The sequence below is a fragment of the Lissotriton helveticus genome, chromosome 6 (genome assembly GCF_964261635.1).
Source record: "Lissotriton helveticus chromosome 6, aLisHel1.1, whole genome shotgun sequence".
In the NCBI taxonomy this organism is placed as follows: Eukaryota; Metazoa; Chordata; class Amphibia; order Caudata; family Salamandridae; genus Lissotriton; species Lissotriton helveticus.
In genome coordinates this window covers 1589949476-1589965049 of record NC_136067.1, presented here as the reverse complement: position 1 = coordinate 1589965049, position 15574 = coordinate 1589949476, and the positions used below count along the sequence as shown (strand labels likewise).

At 42.1% G+C, this 15574-nt stretch overlaps 1 protein-coding gene across 2 annotated transcripts in view; it reads right to left on the bottom strand.

The window, feature by feature from the left end:
• Nucleotides 1–15574, bottom strand: part of MTHFD1L (methylenetetrahydrofolate dehydrogenase (NADP+ dependent) 1 like) — a 1218839-nt gene that overhangs the window by 968636 nt on the left and 234629 nt on the right. For both annotated transcript variants that reach the window (XM_078649387.1, XM_078649386.1), the window contains exon 3: nucleotides 11571–11621. In XM_078649387.1, coding sequence (XP_078505513.1) covers nucleotides 11571–11603 — 33 coding nt within the window. In that variant the 5' untranslated portion in view covers nucleotides 11604–11621. The remainder of the gene's footprint in view (nucleotides 1–11570; nucleotides 11622–15574) is intronic.

Sequence of the window (15574 nt, the reverse complement as noted above, 5' to 3'; positions counted from 1 at the left end):
TACAGTATTCTCACAGAGGGCTGTGTGTCACACATCCGCTACAAAAAGCAACAGTTCAGGAGTTCACCGAAGAACATGAATGGAGTACTAAAACATGTTATGTGGCTGAGAGTCAAAAACAACCTTCTTCCACGTCTTAAAAATAAAAGCATGCAACTCAATAATACCAACAGCGAAGATGTGGGTGTATTTATAGTGCTCTGTCAGTGGTTCTTAACCTGTGATCTGGGTAGCCCCAGGCACCCACAAAGCTAACTCAAGGGGTTCGCAAATGCTTAGAGGATTAAGTACTATTCATGTATTGATAAGGTTTATAGGACTAAAGAAGCAAATTGTACAACGGAACATTTAAAACGTTCTATAAATGTGAAAACGTGAAATTAGAGATTAAAAATTAAGTTAATATCCTCAAATTGATTCATGGGAGCAGTGCAAGAGCATCAAGCAGAATACAGTATGGACGATGAGTGGCATCAATTGAATTTAGAAACACTCCGACCTTCCCATTAAAATGTTTATTTTCTTCTATATTTGCTTGTGAATTAAATAAAGTATTTCATAGTTTATGTATTTGTTTGATGAATGTTTGTTTCTGTATTTGTGTACTGTTTTGCGGTTCAAATCATCAAAAATGCTTAGGCCAGATCCCTGGCATCCAGTAATAACTCCATAGGGGTCTCTTGATTCCAATAATTTTTAACCGGGGGACCTCCGAATTTGAAAGGAAAATAAACACTGCTCTAAATCCTTTCAGTTCTAGCTACACCTTTTTAATCCATTCCAGTCAAGTACATTCTTTTCAGCACACAACTCCTGCATTTCACCTTTTTTTGCTTGAATCACAAATGTGTGCTCTTTTAGAAGACAACACACATTACACATGACCAGTGAAAATAGAGTGAACAGGTAGAAAACAGCTAAATAAGACTAGATATAGATGTTAAAATAACTGCAATTAATTTTTCTTCATAAGGAAAACATTTACTTCACTACACCTAATAGGACAAACTTGTGTGGAATGGCTACATTTGGATTTTATTAAAATAAAACCAATTTGATTAATCTCATGTGGGTTAGTGATCTACCCTTTGGGTTACGATTAAGGGTTTGGTTATAAATTAAAGGTTTTAGGCTTCAGTGTTTTTTTTTTTTTTTTAAGATTAGTCATCAAACCTTATAACTAGCAACAGAAGCTTAGCTGTGTTTTGGGAGGTAGGGTCGTCTGGGTTGTTTTAGCCATTTACTTTCATACTTGTGTGTTGAGGGATAACCTCCTGTGTTTAGGTATGCAGCGTAGGCAGTTGTGAGACTGATTTACCATTTAGGATTATACATTTAGCTTAAAACTTAGTTTTAAGCTTGAGCATTGGGGTTAATCGGAGGCTCTCGATAAGAGATGGACAAGCATTAAAATCACAAAAATTGTTCCAATAAGAAAGAAGTAATTGTGAGTAACAACGTTCCACCACAAAGAATGAAGAGCAAATACACTGCTGCCTGCTTCCACTCACACTGCCTCCACTAATCTTAAAATATGGGTAGAGTAGCAGACAGTAGAAGAATGGCTTCAGGTGAGAAATACTTTTATATCAATAAAATATTGACTACAAGGTAAACCACACAAAAATCTAAATTCATTGATCATTTACCCTAAAATGCTCATGATGGGAATCAGAATTACTTATTACTCCTTCAATGTTTTACTTCCAGTTTACAATTGTAGGGGTTACAATTCAACCACTTCACATTTGGCACATGATTGGGCATAATTGATAAGCTTAGAATTTGGCATAATCCCAACCAATGTATAAATCCTAGTCCAAACAAAAGTAATCACAAATGATACAAAATCAATACATCCCATTAATTTGTTCAACTGAGAGTAATTCAGCATTTCCTTTATTTTCACAAAAAAAGCAGGCACTAGTACCCTTATGAATCAGTGTGAATAGTGTGGGTCCCTTAAATCCGATGATAAAGAAAACTGAGGGGACATGGACAAATCTAAACTGTAGGGTACACCTTTTCTCTGGATACCAACAAACCTAATACATTATTAAAGTAAAAGCGGATCGATAAGCACTTAACTAACTCAACACAATCTCAGCTATGATAACCCTAATTTGTGAGACGATTATGTTAAACCACTCATAGGTTGTTGCAAGTTGCCAAAGTTTAGATTTGTAAGAAAAGACTAATCTTAGTGATTTTGAATACATTATCAAAATTTTACATAGATGGCGTGGGATTGCCCCAAGATAGCCCAGTACTTGTCTAAAATACACAACACGCTGAATGAAACTATAGGCTAGACGATACCTATGAACCTCAAACTGGCCTTAGTAGGCAATGAGAGGGAGTATTTGCTATTTTCAGCCCGACGAAGTTTCTCAAAACTATACATTTTGAAAGAAACTCATGTTGGTGGGAAGGAATATAACTTTTGTAGACTGATTTAGACTGAGTGGTACGAACTGGAGCTTGTGAACATTTCAGGGGATCATTTGAAAGGATTTTGGGATTGTAACCATGGAAGGATTATTTTACATGTGGACTACACAACTCCTGAAAAATGAAGTGGACTTTCTATTTTGCAAACAGGTTATGGACAATTTTTTTCGGACTACTGGATATTTTAAGCAGGCCGATATCCACAAGTTACCTGTGTAACCAGTTTTCAGCAACTGCCAAGTTGAAGGGTATGGTAAAAATTAGTTGTGCTCTAATTTCCTAGGTCGCTAATTTACTTTATGGTATGACAGAATAATTCAACAAATTGTAGAACCCTTCCAACCCAGGTACAGCCTTGGTTTAAATTTGTGTTAGATGTACCCTAGTAGACATAATAAAAAGTTATGCATATACCCTCTTAACTGCCTGGCATCATAAACATGATCTTACTAAACGTGCTGGTGCCATAACCTCAGAATGTGCACAGTAAGGTATATCCAATTAATGGCTGGTTACAGAATCCAGTCATTACAGGCCCTGAAATCAACCACAAGTGCACATAATCAATGCTATGTGCAGTAAATTGGCTGAAGGATCACAGCAAAGGATGGATTCAGAAGTTGACCCTCTCCTATGCATTAGCAGATTTTATGCATACTGGTTTATAATTTGTTGTTGGGTTGTCAGGAGGCCGCCTGCCTTCACTCCATGTGCCCAAATAAGGCCAATAGGAAGTGTTCCAACTGCCACTTTGAACTCAGACCTCCACCAAGGCCAATGGAGAACCTCCGACCCCCCTTCAAAATGTTTCTCCTAAACTGCCGATCCCTGACTAAGCATGCAGTAGAAATGTCGCTCCTCCTCGATAACCTCAACCCGGATGCTATATTCCTTATGGAAACCTGGCTAAAGGACAAGGTGGATCTGGACATTAGTTTCATGCTGCAGCGTGGCTATGGACTGCAGAGGGTCGACAGGACCGGGGGAAGAGGAGGAGGATTAGGGATAATATTTAGGAGCTGCTATCAATGTAGAGCATGCCCAGCCGAAATCCCGGACTGCGAAAGCATGAATTTAGCCTTAGACTTATCTGCCACCTCAACTTTCTCAGGGCTTTTACTTTATCGCCCCCCGGGCCTAATAGGAGAATTCATGGAATCCCTTCCCGCCCACGTTGCTGAGCTAGCCATGTCATCGTCATATTTTACGGTGCTAGGAGACATAAATATCCATCTGGATGATCCTGCCGACCCTCTGGCAAGGACCTTTCTAAATAACCTAGCAGCCCTCCAAATCATCCAGAAGGGCTTTGAATCTACGCATAATAAAGGTCATTTGCTAGATGCGGTTCTAAGCAACGATCATAGGCTTGACGTCGGTGCTTCAATCCCCCTCCCATGGTTCCTCTATTTTGGGAGACTCCCAGTTCCCCCATGGCTCCCCCACGCGCTATCTTAACCGGGAGGAACTGGGCGAAGGTTTCAGCTGACCAATGGGCCTACTCCCTCTCAGCAACCCCATCACCAACAGGAGCTGATCCTAACACAATCTACAAGCACTTCAATGAATGGGTACAGTCCTCATTGGATGCAGTGGCTCCCCTGAAACCTCTCAAGGAAAAAACCAAGTCCAGAGAGGCACCATGGTACACCCTCAAACTAAAAGAGCTAAAGCAAAATTGTAGGAAACTAGAGAGGATGTGGAGGCGCACATGTACAATGCAAGATAGGAACCTTTACCGGGAATCTATTAAGAGGAAAAAAATCAGAATAGCAGCTAATGCCCAGAGGGAAATATTTTGGATTGCTAAATCCCTGATTAGTACCCCAGCCATTCTGCCCAACCCTAGCGAAGCTCAAAGCCGCTGTGATAGGCAGGCAGAGTATTTATTCCAAAAAATTCAATCTATCTCCCTCTCCTTCAATTCCAATGAACAGCATTCCCTGGAGATAGACCATATCCCCACAGATTCCCTCTGGCAATTAGCAGTAATTCCCGCTGCTGAATGTAGACTCCCTCAAGGTACTGATGCTTAAAGTAACATCAGGATCCCCCACCGATCCCGCCCCCCCGCGCCACCTGCTAAAGGTCGTAGATTCCATCACACCAACTATGCTAAATACCATGAACACCTCAATCACCACAGGAATCGTCCCGAAGGCCTGGAAGTGTGCTCAAGTGTGGGCCCTCTTGAAGAAATCTAACCTCGACCCTGCACACATGGCCAACTATCGCCCTATTTCCCTCCTCCCCTGGATAAGTAAGCTACTTGAGAGGCACATAAAGTCCATCTTGATGCAATATTTGGAAACTAACCACCTACTCCATGACTCTCAAGCAGGTTTCCGCCCAAAACTGGGGACAGAGGCTGCCCTGCTGACTGTAACAGAGCTAGCTCGGAAGCACATGGATCAAGGCGGCACTACAGCAATTATGCTGTTAGACCTGAGTGCCACCTTTGATACCGTGAACCATAACATCCTAATCTCTCGCCTAAAACACCTTGGGGTGGCAGGGCAAGCCATTACGTGGCTAAGGTCCTTTTTAGAGGAACGGATGTTTCAGGTGACGGAGGGAGCCACGCATTCTAAAATCTGGCCTCTCAATCAGGGAGTGCCCCAGGGCTCCTCCTCGAGTCCCACACTCTTCAACGTATACATGGAGCCTCTGGCAGAGATCGCACATCCTTATGGCTTTGAAATCATAACCTACGCTGACGACACCCAACTAGTAGTGGCCATGAATCAGCCAGAAGGCACTTCCCACAATCTGGGCAGCTGTTTAGTAGCAGTAACAAAATGGATGGCCCTGTCCCACCTAAAGTTGAACGGGGACAAAACGGCGCTAATGTTCCTGGGGAAGACTGCACCAAAACCCAACATTGACTGGCCGCTCTGCATGGGTACCCCCCCCCCCCGAGCCAAAAGAACAGATTAAAAGCCTAGGCATATGACTGGATGATGCCTTGAGCTTTAATCAGCAAGCCACCAAACTCTCCGCCACCTGTTTTGGGCTGATGGGAATGTTGCGGAAAGTTCTTCCTCTCCTCCCTTTTCAAGCTCGAAGGATAATGGTCCAGGCCATTATCCTGTCCCGCCTGGACTATGGCAACACGCTGTACCTAGGTGCCCCTGCCAGCACGACAAAAAAACTTCAAGTAACCCAGAACGCGGCCGCACGTATGCTTCTCGGACTGCCCCGAAGACACTCGGGCGTCACCGCCTTGCAAAAATTACACTGGCTGCCTATTCAGGCCAGGGTAAAATTCAAGGCGATGTGCATAACACACAAAGCCATGTGGCAAAAAGCCCCCGCAATGATATGTTCCCTAGTCACTCCATACTACCCACGGAGATCACTGCGCTCAAGCTCAACCTTTCTGGCCTCAACCAAGAACGTGCTAGGTGGGGTGGCCGCTCCTTCTCATGGAACGCGGCCGTTGTCTGGAATTCCCTGCCGCTCACATTGCGCTGCGCAGCGCACCTTATCTTCAAAAACTCCGCAAGAGCCTGAAAACACTCCTCTTCCATTAGGTGCTAGCTGGTGGCATTCGGCCCCACCCGTCCACAGCGCTACGAGGCCTCCGAGTAGTAACGTGCTTTACAAAACCCAATTTCATTTCATTTCATTCATTTCATTTGATTTCATTTCATATTGAAAAACGCATCTAATGGATGATCTTTGTAGCACATTATGTATGATTTTTATGTAAACAAAAAAAGAAAAGGAAGGAGGCTGAATTAATGGCTTTAAAGCAGTGAAAGTGTCTCATATGTTGGATTGTCTGTATTTCTTCTGTTTTCTAAAATAGTGCAATACCTCAGTGTTCTGAATTTTACAAAAGGCAGCCATTATCAAAACCATTAAAACACTAGAAAAATATCTGAAGATTGAATACATAGCAAAGGAACTCACTTAAATTTCTAAATGCAGAAAGCACAATTTTTAAGCGCATATTCATTTGACTGGTTATTGAAAATTAACATGGGGATACATCTGATTGTTCTGTAGACATGGTCCCACAAAGAGAAGATATTGGCAGATAAATGATGGATTCAAAAGAAAATTGTTCAAAGAAAAACAATTGTTGTGCGTTCCAAAAGAACTACTGAAGTCTCCACAAGTAAAAATGTTTAATAGGACAACGTTGGCTGGTCTCCCTGCATCACTAAAAAGACATGCGAATAGAAAATCTCTTTGACAGACTTATTTCCAGATCTATGATCTACAAGCATTGTCGTTCCGCTTAACAATACTCTGGATCAAAACATATACATTAGCAAAAATAATTAGGCAAGAGAATTTACAAGAACTTGCAGTTAAAAACTTTGACCTTCTTAAAGAAAATAGAGTCTAAATTGGGCTACAGACAACATGAACACAAATCTTCAAAAGAACTGCACAGAAAATTAAAGTACTAGCAAAGAATGAATGACAGAGGTGTAAGAGTACAAGAGAAAATTACATATATATGCTTTTCAAATGCAAAGCACACAACTTTGAGGGATACTTTTGTGGTTAGAGGCCAGTAATGAAAAGAGAAAATATACCTTACAAATTGGAAATATTAACGGGATAGCTTGACAATATCTTGTGAATACAGGCCATTTTGATTCTGGCTGCCTTTGAGATATAGTTTTAAACCAGACTACATTGAGCTGTATGTACAAAATGATGTAGCACAAATGTCTGTGCTATACTGCAAGACATTCTTTTGATCTTTAGGCAGATGTTATTCATAAGAAAGTGGATTATTATTTGGGGTGGGTGATTGCTCAGCTCATTAAATTAACCTGAGGTAAGCCCCATGGTAGATAACTCAAAGAGCGGGCAAGTTTAACTTAGGGCATGGTGTAAAGTATTTATGCAGTACCAAAATAGTAATAAAGTCAAACCACCAAGCAATCAAAAATCCAAACTGAATTAAAATATTAGTGTATTATGTAATAAACAAAATGACACCAAAGTGATATCAATCAGATAAGGAGAATGGAGATATGAATTCCAAAAGGTTTAAGTAAAAAATGTAGCAAAATACTCCAATATTAGTCTATGGAACAAGTAGAACAGGACTGGGGTGGAGTTCCAGGCAGATGGTGCCTGGGTCAGGTACACCAAGTGGATTGGTTCTGGTAAAAGTCTGAAAGTAAAAAAAAAAGGAGCAGACATTTCATTTAAATCCCAACGCAGAATAAGGCTTTGTCACTTTTTGAGAAGAACAGCCCTTGCCTGGAATGCAGATTAAATTGTAGCTGCTGCCGCAGAACCGAAGGCCGTATACCTGAAGAAGGATGGTCCTGTTGGAGCTTTGGAGGGTGCTTGCTGAAACTTGTCTAGGTCTCAACGCAAAATGCGACTTTAGTTTTTTCAGATCTTTCACAGGTCCAGAATGAGCTCCTTGGAGGGTGCCTTGCCATTCCACATGTATAGTTAGCACTGGCTAGTGGGTGGTTTTGACTTCCAGGCACTGCCTAAACAATAGGGTAAAAGTTTAAGGCCCTGGCCTGCATACATTTTCAGTAGCTCCTATTGGTCTTACTCCAAACAGGGCCAAAAGAAATGTTTTGGGGCAATTACAAGGTGGCCAAACACTCCAGTCAAACTAAAAAGGGTGATCTACTATGGAAGATTCCTCCCACATCCAACACTAAATTCCAGTTTGAGGCACACCCTGAACCCACAACAAAAACATGAGACAGATATGGACTAAGACAAAGCAAGGTCCTTCAGCAACAAGAGAGGGAATACACAATAATTGTGGTCTGGTGCTGTTAGATCCCTTTGAAGGGTGCAAAAGTACAGAGACAGGTATTTCAGGCAGGAGGTGATCCTGATCTGTCAAAAGAAGGAGCAGCAGCCCCCACCCTGAATGTTTAGCTTAGTTCCAAGGAGTTATCCTTGCCCTTTCAGGTTGGCCTGTCAAACTGGTCTATTGTGTAGCTCCTGGAAGGAATTTCACACTTCGTTAAAAGTCAAGCTGTTGGAGAGCTAATATACAACATCTTCCAGGAGCTTCAAGCAGTAAAGATTTAACTTTCTAAAAATTACTTTTCCTAAATATACATTAAAAAACCAAGGTCACTAATGAATTTGACTTTTAATACAAAAGTGGTTGAATTAGTTTTCTAGCTGGTCCCGAACCAGAGATACAGATTTAATTTTTTTATCTGTATTCTGGTTTTCTTCATAGGGTGGCCAGGCCGACCATAGTGGAAATAGCCTTTGGGGCTGGTCACCATAGGGACTTATTGACATCAATTTTCTACATGTCCCACTTTGAAATTCGATGCACCGAACTTTGTGGCCTACAATGCCTATATAGGGGGACATATTCATATTTAAAGGGGATGTCTTTGCCTGTCAAAAATGGTTATTTTGACAAGTCACATTGTAGGTTTTACACAGTGGCAGTCCGGCTACAGTGGTAGGCCTAAATGTATGTTTTGTAGCCCACTCTGTGGATACCACAAGAGGTTCTACAGTCTACAAATTGCATTTAACTTACAGGCCCCGGGTGCATTTTCTACATCGTATACTAGGGATTTCTAGGCAAAGTTAAACATGTCAGTTAGAAATAAACTAATTTAGCCATATTTAAATCAGGAGCACAGGCACTTAACACCTGGTTAGCAGGGGTAAAGTGCACCAGGTCTAACACCAGCAAAAATGGGGTTCAGAAACAACAAAATCCAGGGCAACTGCAGCAAGTGCTGATTTCCTACAGTATTAATCACTTTTCTTCCTTAATTCTTTGTTCTTCTCATTAAGTGTTTTAGTTCAATTTATATTGTATGTCAAGTGTTTGATCAACTGTTCTGAACTTGGGCACTTGTTATTTTCACAGTGTACAATTTGAAATCTAAACAATTCAAACAAAGAAGTCTGAATTAAATATTGTTTTAACTGTTAATAAAACCTCCATGCATCTGACAACCTTAGCGGAATATTCCTGGAAAAACAGAAGTAAACTCAGACCGTATTAGATGAAGACTGTCACCTGCCACTCAACTTCAAAGTAGATTCTCGCAAGCTAAACCTTAAAAACAAATACAGGATATAATACTCACTGATAACCATCATACACCTGCAATTCAATACTGTACCCAATAACTGTATTTTCATATTAAATATGCCAAAATGCCTTTGTGAGACCTTATTGTGAAAAGTGGATCTCCTATAATAAAAGTGAAAAAACAGGTTCAACCTTTCCATTTGTTCTAGATGTATATGAATAAGACTAAGAATTTTCCATTTTATTCACATTCTGGTTTTTTTATGGGCCCAATTCACAAAGACATGTAAGAGTACGTAACAATACTATAAGTGATCCTGCAAGCCCCTCGGCTGTGGGGTACCGCAGGGCTCATCTTTGAGCCCTATGCTATTCAATGCGTATATGAGACCGCTGGCTGAGATCGTCCGTCCTTACGGCATTAAGATCATTACATATGCGGACGATACACAGCTAGTGGTCTCTCTCACGCAAAAGAACTGCCAGCAAGCACAGATTAGTCGGACTACCTGCTTGGAACAGGTCAAGAGCTGGATGACGAGGTCGTCTCTCAAGCTCAATGGGAACAAAACTGAGCTTATGCTTCTTGGCCCACCATCTCTTTCTTTCATTGACCTCTCATGGCCCACCAGCTTGGGGGCGCCCCCCACACCCAGAGACCACATAAAAAGTGTTGGGGTGTGGCTGGACATATCTTTGACCCTTAACACCCAAGCAACCAAATTATCAGCGACTTGCTTTGGACTCATCAGGATGTTGAAGAAAATGTTTCCGCTTCTACCTTTTGAGGCCAAGCAAGTTGTTATGCCGGGTTTAAATCAATCCCGCCTTGATTTTAACAACGCCTTGTATCTAGGGGCGCCTGAATACTGTCTGCAAAAACTTCAGCGGATTCAGAACTGTGCAGCACGCACATTGCTCAGTCTTGCACGTAGAGTCTCGGTGGAGCCTGGGCTGAGAACTCTGCACTGGCTCCCTGTTAGGGAGAGAATTAAATTCAAGTCTATGTGTATCTCTCACCAAGCATACTAGAAATCTGGCCCAGAAATTAGCCACTCCTTGATTACCCCTTACCGTTCCAAAATACAGCTTCGCTCCACTTATGCCTTTTTGGCAGCAGTCCCCTGTGTCAGGAGATCCAGAGCTGGAGGCCGGTCTTTCTCCTATAACGCAGCCAAGTTATGGAACTCACTTCCTCTTTACCCAAGATCTAATCCTAACTTGATGGCCTTCCGCAAACAGCTTAAAACCTTCTTTTTGAACAAATCAGACTAGCCTCTGGGCTGACCACACTGGGAGGTACTAAAATGGATCTTAGCGCTTGGCGCCCCAGGGCAGCAGTCCCGCTTAACAAAACTCCTTTTCATTTCATTTCACTTAGTGAATTGAACCTTAAAACATCTCAAATATGAATAAAAACAGAACTTCTGAACACTATTCATACACAATTAATACATATGAAAAGGCTATGCCTTCTCTTCTCCTTCACCTTGCTATGGAAGAATAGCTGGTGGGGGGATCCTTGAGAGGTGCACAGATTGTGTGAAACATGAAGTAGGACACAATCTGTATGCCTCCGTATGACCTATCTGCCACTGCGAGAGAGGGGGAAAGGACGCTCCCCCATTTGCATGGGATAACGCCCTACATGCAAATGAAAACTACGTCTTTGGGATTCACATAGGCCCAAACCATATGAGTGAAAGGGGCCTCATAAGTGTCTGCAGCTCGTTCTACTGGAACATAGTGCGCAAGGGTGCAAATAAATAATCAAACAAAAAAAATGTAAAACAAAAAACACACTCTGGTGCATGCCTGTGGCACTTTGACTAACAAAGCCCTCCTCTTTTAAAATTGGTATTTTTAATGTCATTATTTAAGTCTGCCCATTCTTTGTTATTGACCATTCAAAATCTCAGTCTATGTAGACATTGGTCTACCCATATCAAAATGCACTTTTTGATTTCACAAAGCACCAGCATCTTAGATAAGCAGCACTTAAATTATGCAATACTGGGTTAACATGGTTAGATTAATAAATCCCTTTTACATCCAGAAAATGTTGAAATGCCATCACTGTCAATATCAAAAAACATTCAATCCTTACCTCTTCTGCAAAGTTTTTGGTGGTTTCCAACATCAAGTCATCATCCGTGGTCTTAAACAGAAGACAAGACAAAAGTTATGATGGGGCAACAAGGGTTGAATTGTAATAGAATTTAAAAGTGTTTTACTTATAATGTTGATTGCTGGGTATTAAACTTTAGAGGAGTAATTTATAACAGGAAGAAGACAGAACAGGACATGCTCCACTGGCAGCTTGTGATACCACATGCCTCAATCAGAATACATTAAAATGTCAAGGAAAAGGGATATATGGAGAATACGGGGCATGGAATGCTAGAGAAACTGATTTTATAGACACATTAGGTTCTTGGGGGTCTAGAAATGTGCATATTTAGGAATTATGCTACTGCAGGTTAAATGTAGGCAGTTGCTTATGATGTATTGTCTAAAGGATTATTCGTTTGGCAGAGTACTGAGAAATTGCACAAAAATGCTTTGAAATAGCTACGCGATACAAAAGGGGATGATGGACGGAGCGTTTGAGCAAATCAAACACTCGCCCCCAGTCAACTGATCTGGGTTTAATCCATCACCATTCTTTAGCCCACTCAGCCACCCCAGTTCAGACATGGCCATATGCAAATCAGTCTGACCCTGTGCCTCATGGGAACAGTCCAGCCCAGCCCGAACTGCCAAGCCATGTCTTCCCTGGACGGGAAACAAGCATCCTGGGACCGGTTTCGGATTCATAATCCTCATCAGCCAGTCTATCTTGAATCCAGTGGCCAAGTGAGCAAGGGACTCACGTCTGAGAGTACCCTGCCACACTTAGGGCGAACAGAGCGATACAAAAGGGGATGATGGATGGAGCGTTTGAGCAAATCAAACACTCACCCCCTGTCAACTGATCTGGGTTTAATCAATCACCATTCTTTAGCCCACTCAGCCACCCCAGTTCAGACATGGCCATATGCAAATCAGTCTGACCCTGTGCCTCATGGGAACAGTCCAGCCCGAACTGCCAAGCCATGTCTTCCCTGGACCGGAAACAAGCATCCGGTCCTTGGATGCTCGTTTCCAGTCCAGGGAGGACCTGGCTTGGCAGTTCGGGCTGGACTGTTCCCATGGGGCACAGGGTCAAGACTTATTTGCATATGGCTGGGCTCAAACTGGAAAGGCATGGTGAGCAAAAAAACGATGGATTTAGGCCCAGATCTCTGTACTGGGGTGAATGTATGACATTGTTCTGCATTCTGTCCATCACCTGTTGTTTTTGCTTTTGAAATAGCTACGGTCATGCCGATTCACTTGCTGACATTTTCTTTAACCAGGTAGTGCTTGGCTCTATATTGCTTTTTCGCCTCCTCTGTATTTAGGCACACTTTTTTGTCTGTCACTGCTAGAGCAGGAACCACAAATGACTACTTCAGGATTTATATTCCTTGTATCTTTTTGATAGTCTTTTTTGTTCTCATAAGAAAAATGCTGAGTTCTGGCTTCTGTCACAGTTTTCTCGCTGGTATCATCTTTAAGAAAACCTATAAAAAGTGATAAATTGGGGAGGGGTTAGCATTAGCACTTCACAGCTAACTAGGGTGAGATACCGACGCTTTCAATAGCGATATTACACTTTGTTTAGCTGAATGATAATGTTAAAGTGACTTTTAAAGTGCAACAAATACCCAGGGGTGTCAAAGCGCTAGCACAGTATGTGATAAGCATTGAATCAGCCTTAACTAAAGGATAGCCAGGTTTGTAATTCCTTGCTGAAAGCCAGTAGGATAGATTTAATTCTGATATGAAGAGGGAGTTGGTTCCATTATTTTGCGGTTGAGGAAAGAAAACTTCTTCCTACCCAATTGGTCCGTCTGAACATGGGGACCACGAGTTTAAGAGCACCAGTGGAATGGTGGTTTCTCCCTGGGCTGTACGATTTAAAGGATTTTTAGGTCTCGCCTGAGCCAGCGCATGCGCTGCTGTGGCGAGACATTTAGTGAGTGGGCTTTAAAAAGCCGACCACAGCTTTTTGTCAGGCATAGAGCGTGCGGTTACGGGCACAGTTACGAGCAGAGGCGCCATCTGTCTTTCCTCCCTCGTCATGGTGCACGCATATCGCACACCACTTGCCAGACGTGGTCCTGCACTGCTTTCATGTTTGCCGTCACGCGCGCGCACCACTCGCGTGCTTTTTAAAAAAATTATTTTTGCGTTCGCACACACACCACTCCCAGGGTTGTTTGCTTTAACTATCACTTTTGCCGCTGCTACACTGTTCCTCACTTTCGTCACTACCGTCTCTTATCACACAAATTCTCTACCTCGTTTTCTTTCACCCGTTCTCTTCGTCTAACTCTATCAGGTTTCAAACTTTGCTCTTACCCCATAGTTTTTTTCCCTCCTGTTTTTCCTCTCTCCTTTAAGCGCTCAGCATGTTCTGGCACCCCTGCTGTGTATTTTCTACCCCCCTCCATTTGTCTAATTTCTTTACCTGCTGCGTTCTTCTCTTTCTTTCTTCCACCCTTGGTTTTAATTCCTCTACGCTTCTGAATTTTCTCTCTCCTTTCCCCAATCCCAGCGGCCCCCTTCGAGCCAGATGCTCTCATTTGGCGTCTGTTTTAAAATCATTTAATTAACTATTTTTATGGCTTGCAGGCAGCATGTTTCCCAGATCTCTTTACCACTCACGTCGCTACAAAATATATGCTGTGTGTGCCTGTCTTTAGTTTAGTTTAATAAATAAAGCACAGCGCACTGTCTTTTTGACATATTTCCATTCCACAAAGAGGCTCTGATGAATGTAGTATTCAAACATTTAGGGGCTGGATCAACCAAATGGCGCTATGTAGGGTCCTGCAGAGTCCTCAATTGAAACCGGTGCATGACAGTATGCACATGGGCAAATTAGCATTACAAGTGGAATTTAGCATGAAACTAAAAAAAAAAAAAAAAATACACAAATCATCCGAGCCTCGGCTTTTCACACAAATTCTCTCCCTCGTTTTCTTCCACCCATTCTTTTCGTATAACTCTATCAGGTTTCAAACTTTGCTCTCCCCCATAATTTTTTTCCCTTCTGTTTGTCCTCTGTCCTTTGATCGCACTGCATGTGCAGGCACCCTTGCTGTGAATTTTCAACCCCCCTCCAATTTCTGTCTAATTTCTTTCCCTGCTGCGTCCTTCTCTTTCTTTCTTCCACCCTTGGTTTTCCTTCCTCCACGCTTCCGAATTTTCTCTCTTCTTTACCCAATCCCAGCGGCCTCCTTCGAACTAGACATTCTTTTATTTTGCGTCCGTTTTAAAATCTTTTAATTAATTAAATATTTATATGGCTTGCGGGCAGCATGTTTTCCAGATCTCTTTACCGCTCACGCTGCTACAAAATATATGCTGGGTGTGCCTGTCCTTCGTTTTTTTTCCTAAATAAAGCACAGCGCACTGTCATTTGACATATTTCCATTCCACAAAGAGGCTCTTATTTATTTATGTATGTAGTACGCAAACATTTAGGGGCTGATCAACCAAATGGCGCTATGTAGGGTCCTGCAGGGTCCTCAATTGAAACCGGTGTATGACAGTACGCACATGGGCAAATTAGCATTACATGTGGAAATTAGCATAAAACAAAAAAAAAATACGCAAAGCATCCGAGCCTCGGCTGTGTAAATATAAATACCTCTAAGTTGGGACATTTTTATTTTACGCACTTTCATTGCAAAACCCTTTCTTTTGCTCACCTCACCCCTCCTCCTCCTCCTCACCCCCCCCCCCCAAAAAAAATACACCCCCCAACCAACACTTGCAATCTACATGCTGTAAACACCTCCTCAGGCGCTTCCACACACCTACATACAAATCATACTGTAACAACTCATTAAGCAGACCAGCGTAGCCACGGTAACACCAGGCAGGCACAGCACATATCGGAAGTAAACTTAAATTATTATAATTTGCATATCACACACAACCTGCCAAAGTTTCCCATATCTCTACCACTCACTCAGCTACAACATATATTTTGCTTCAGGCAGAACTGTAAACAGTTCG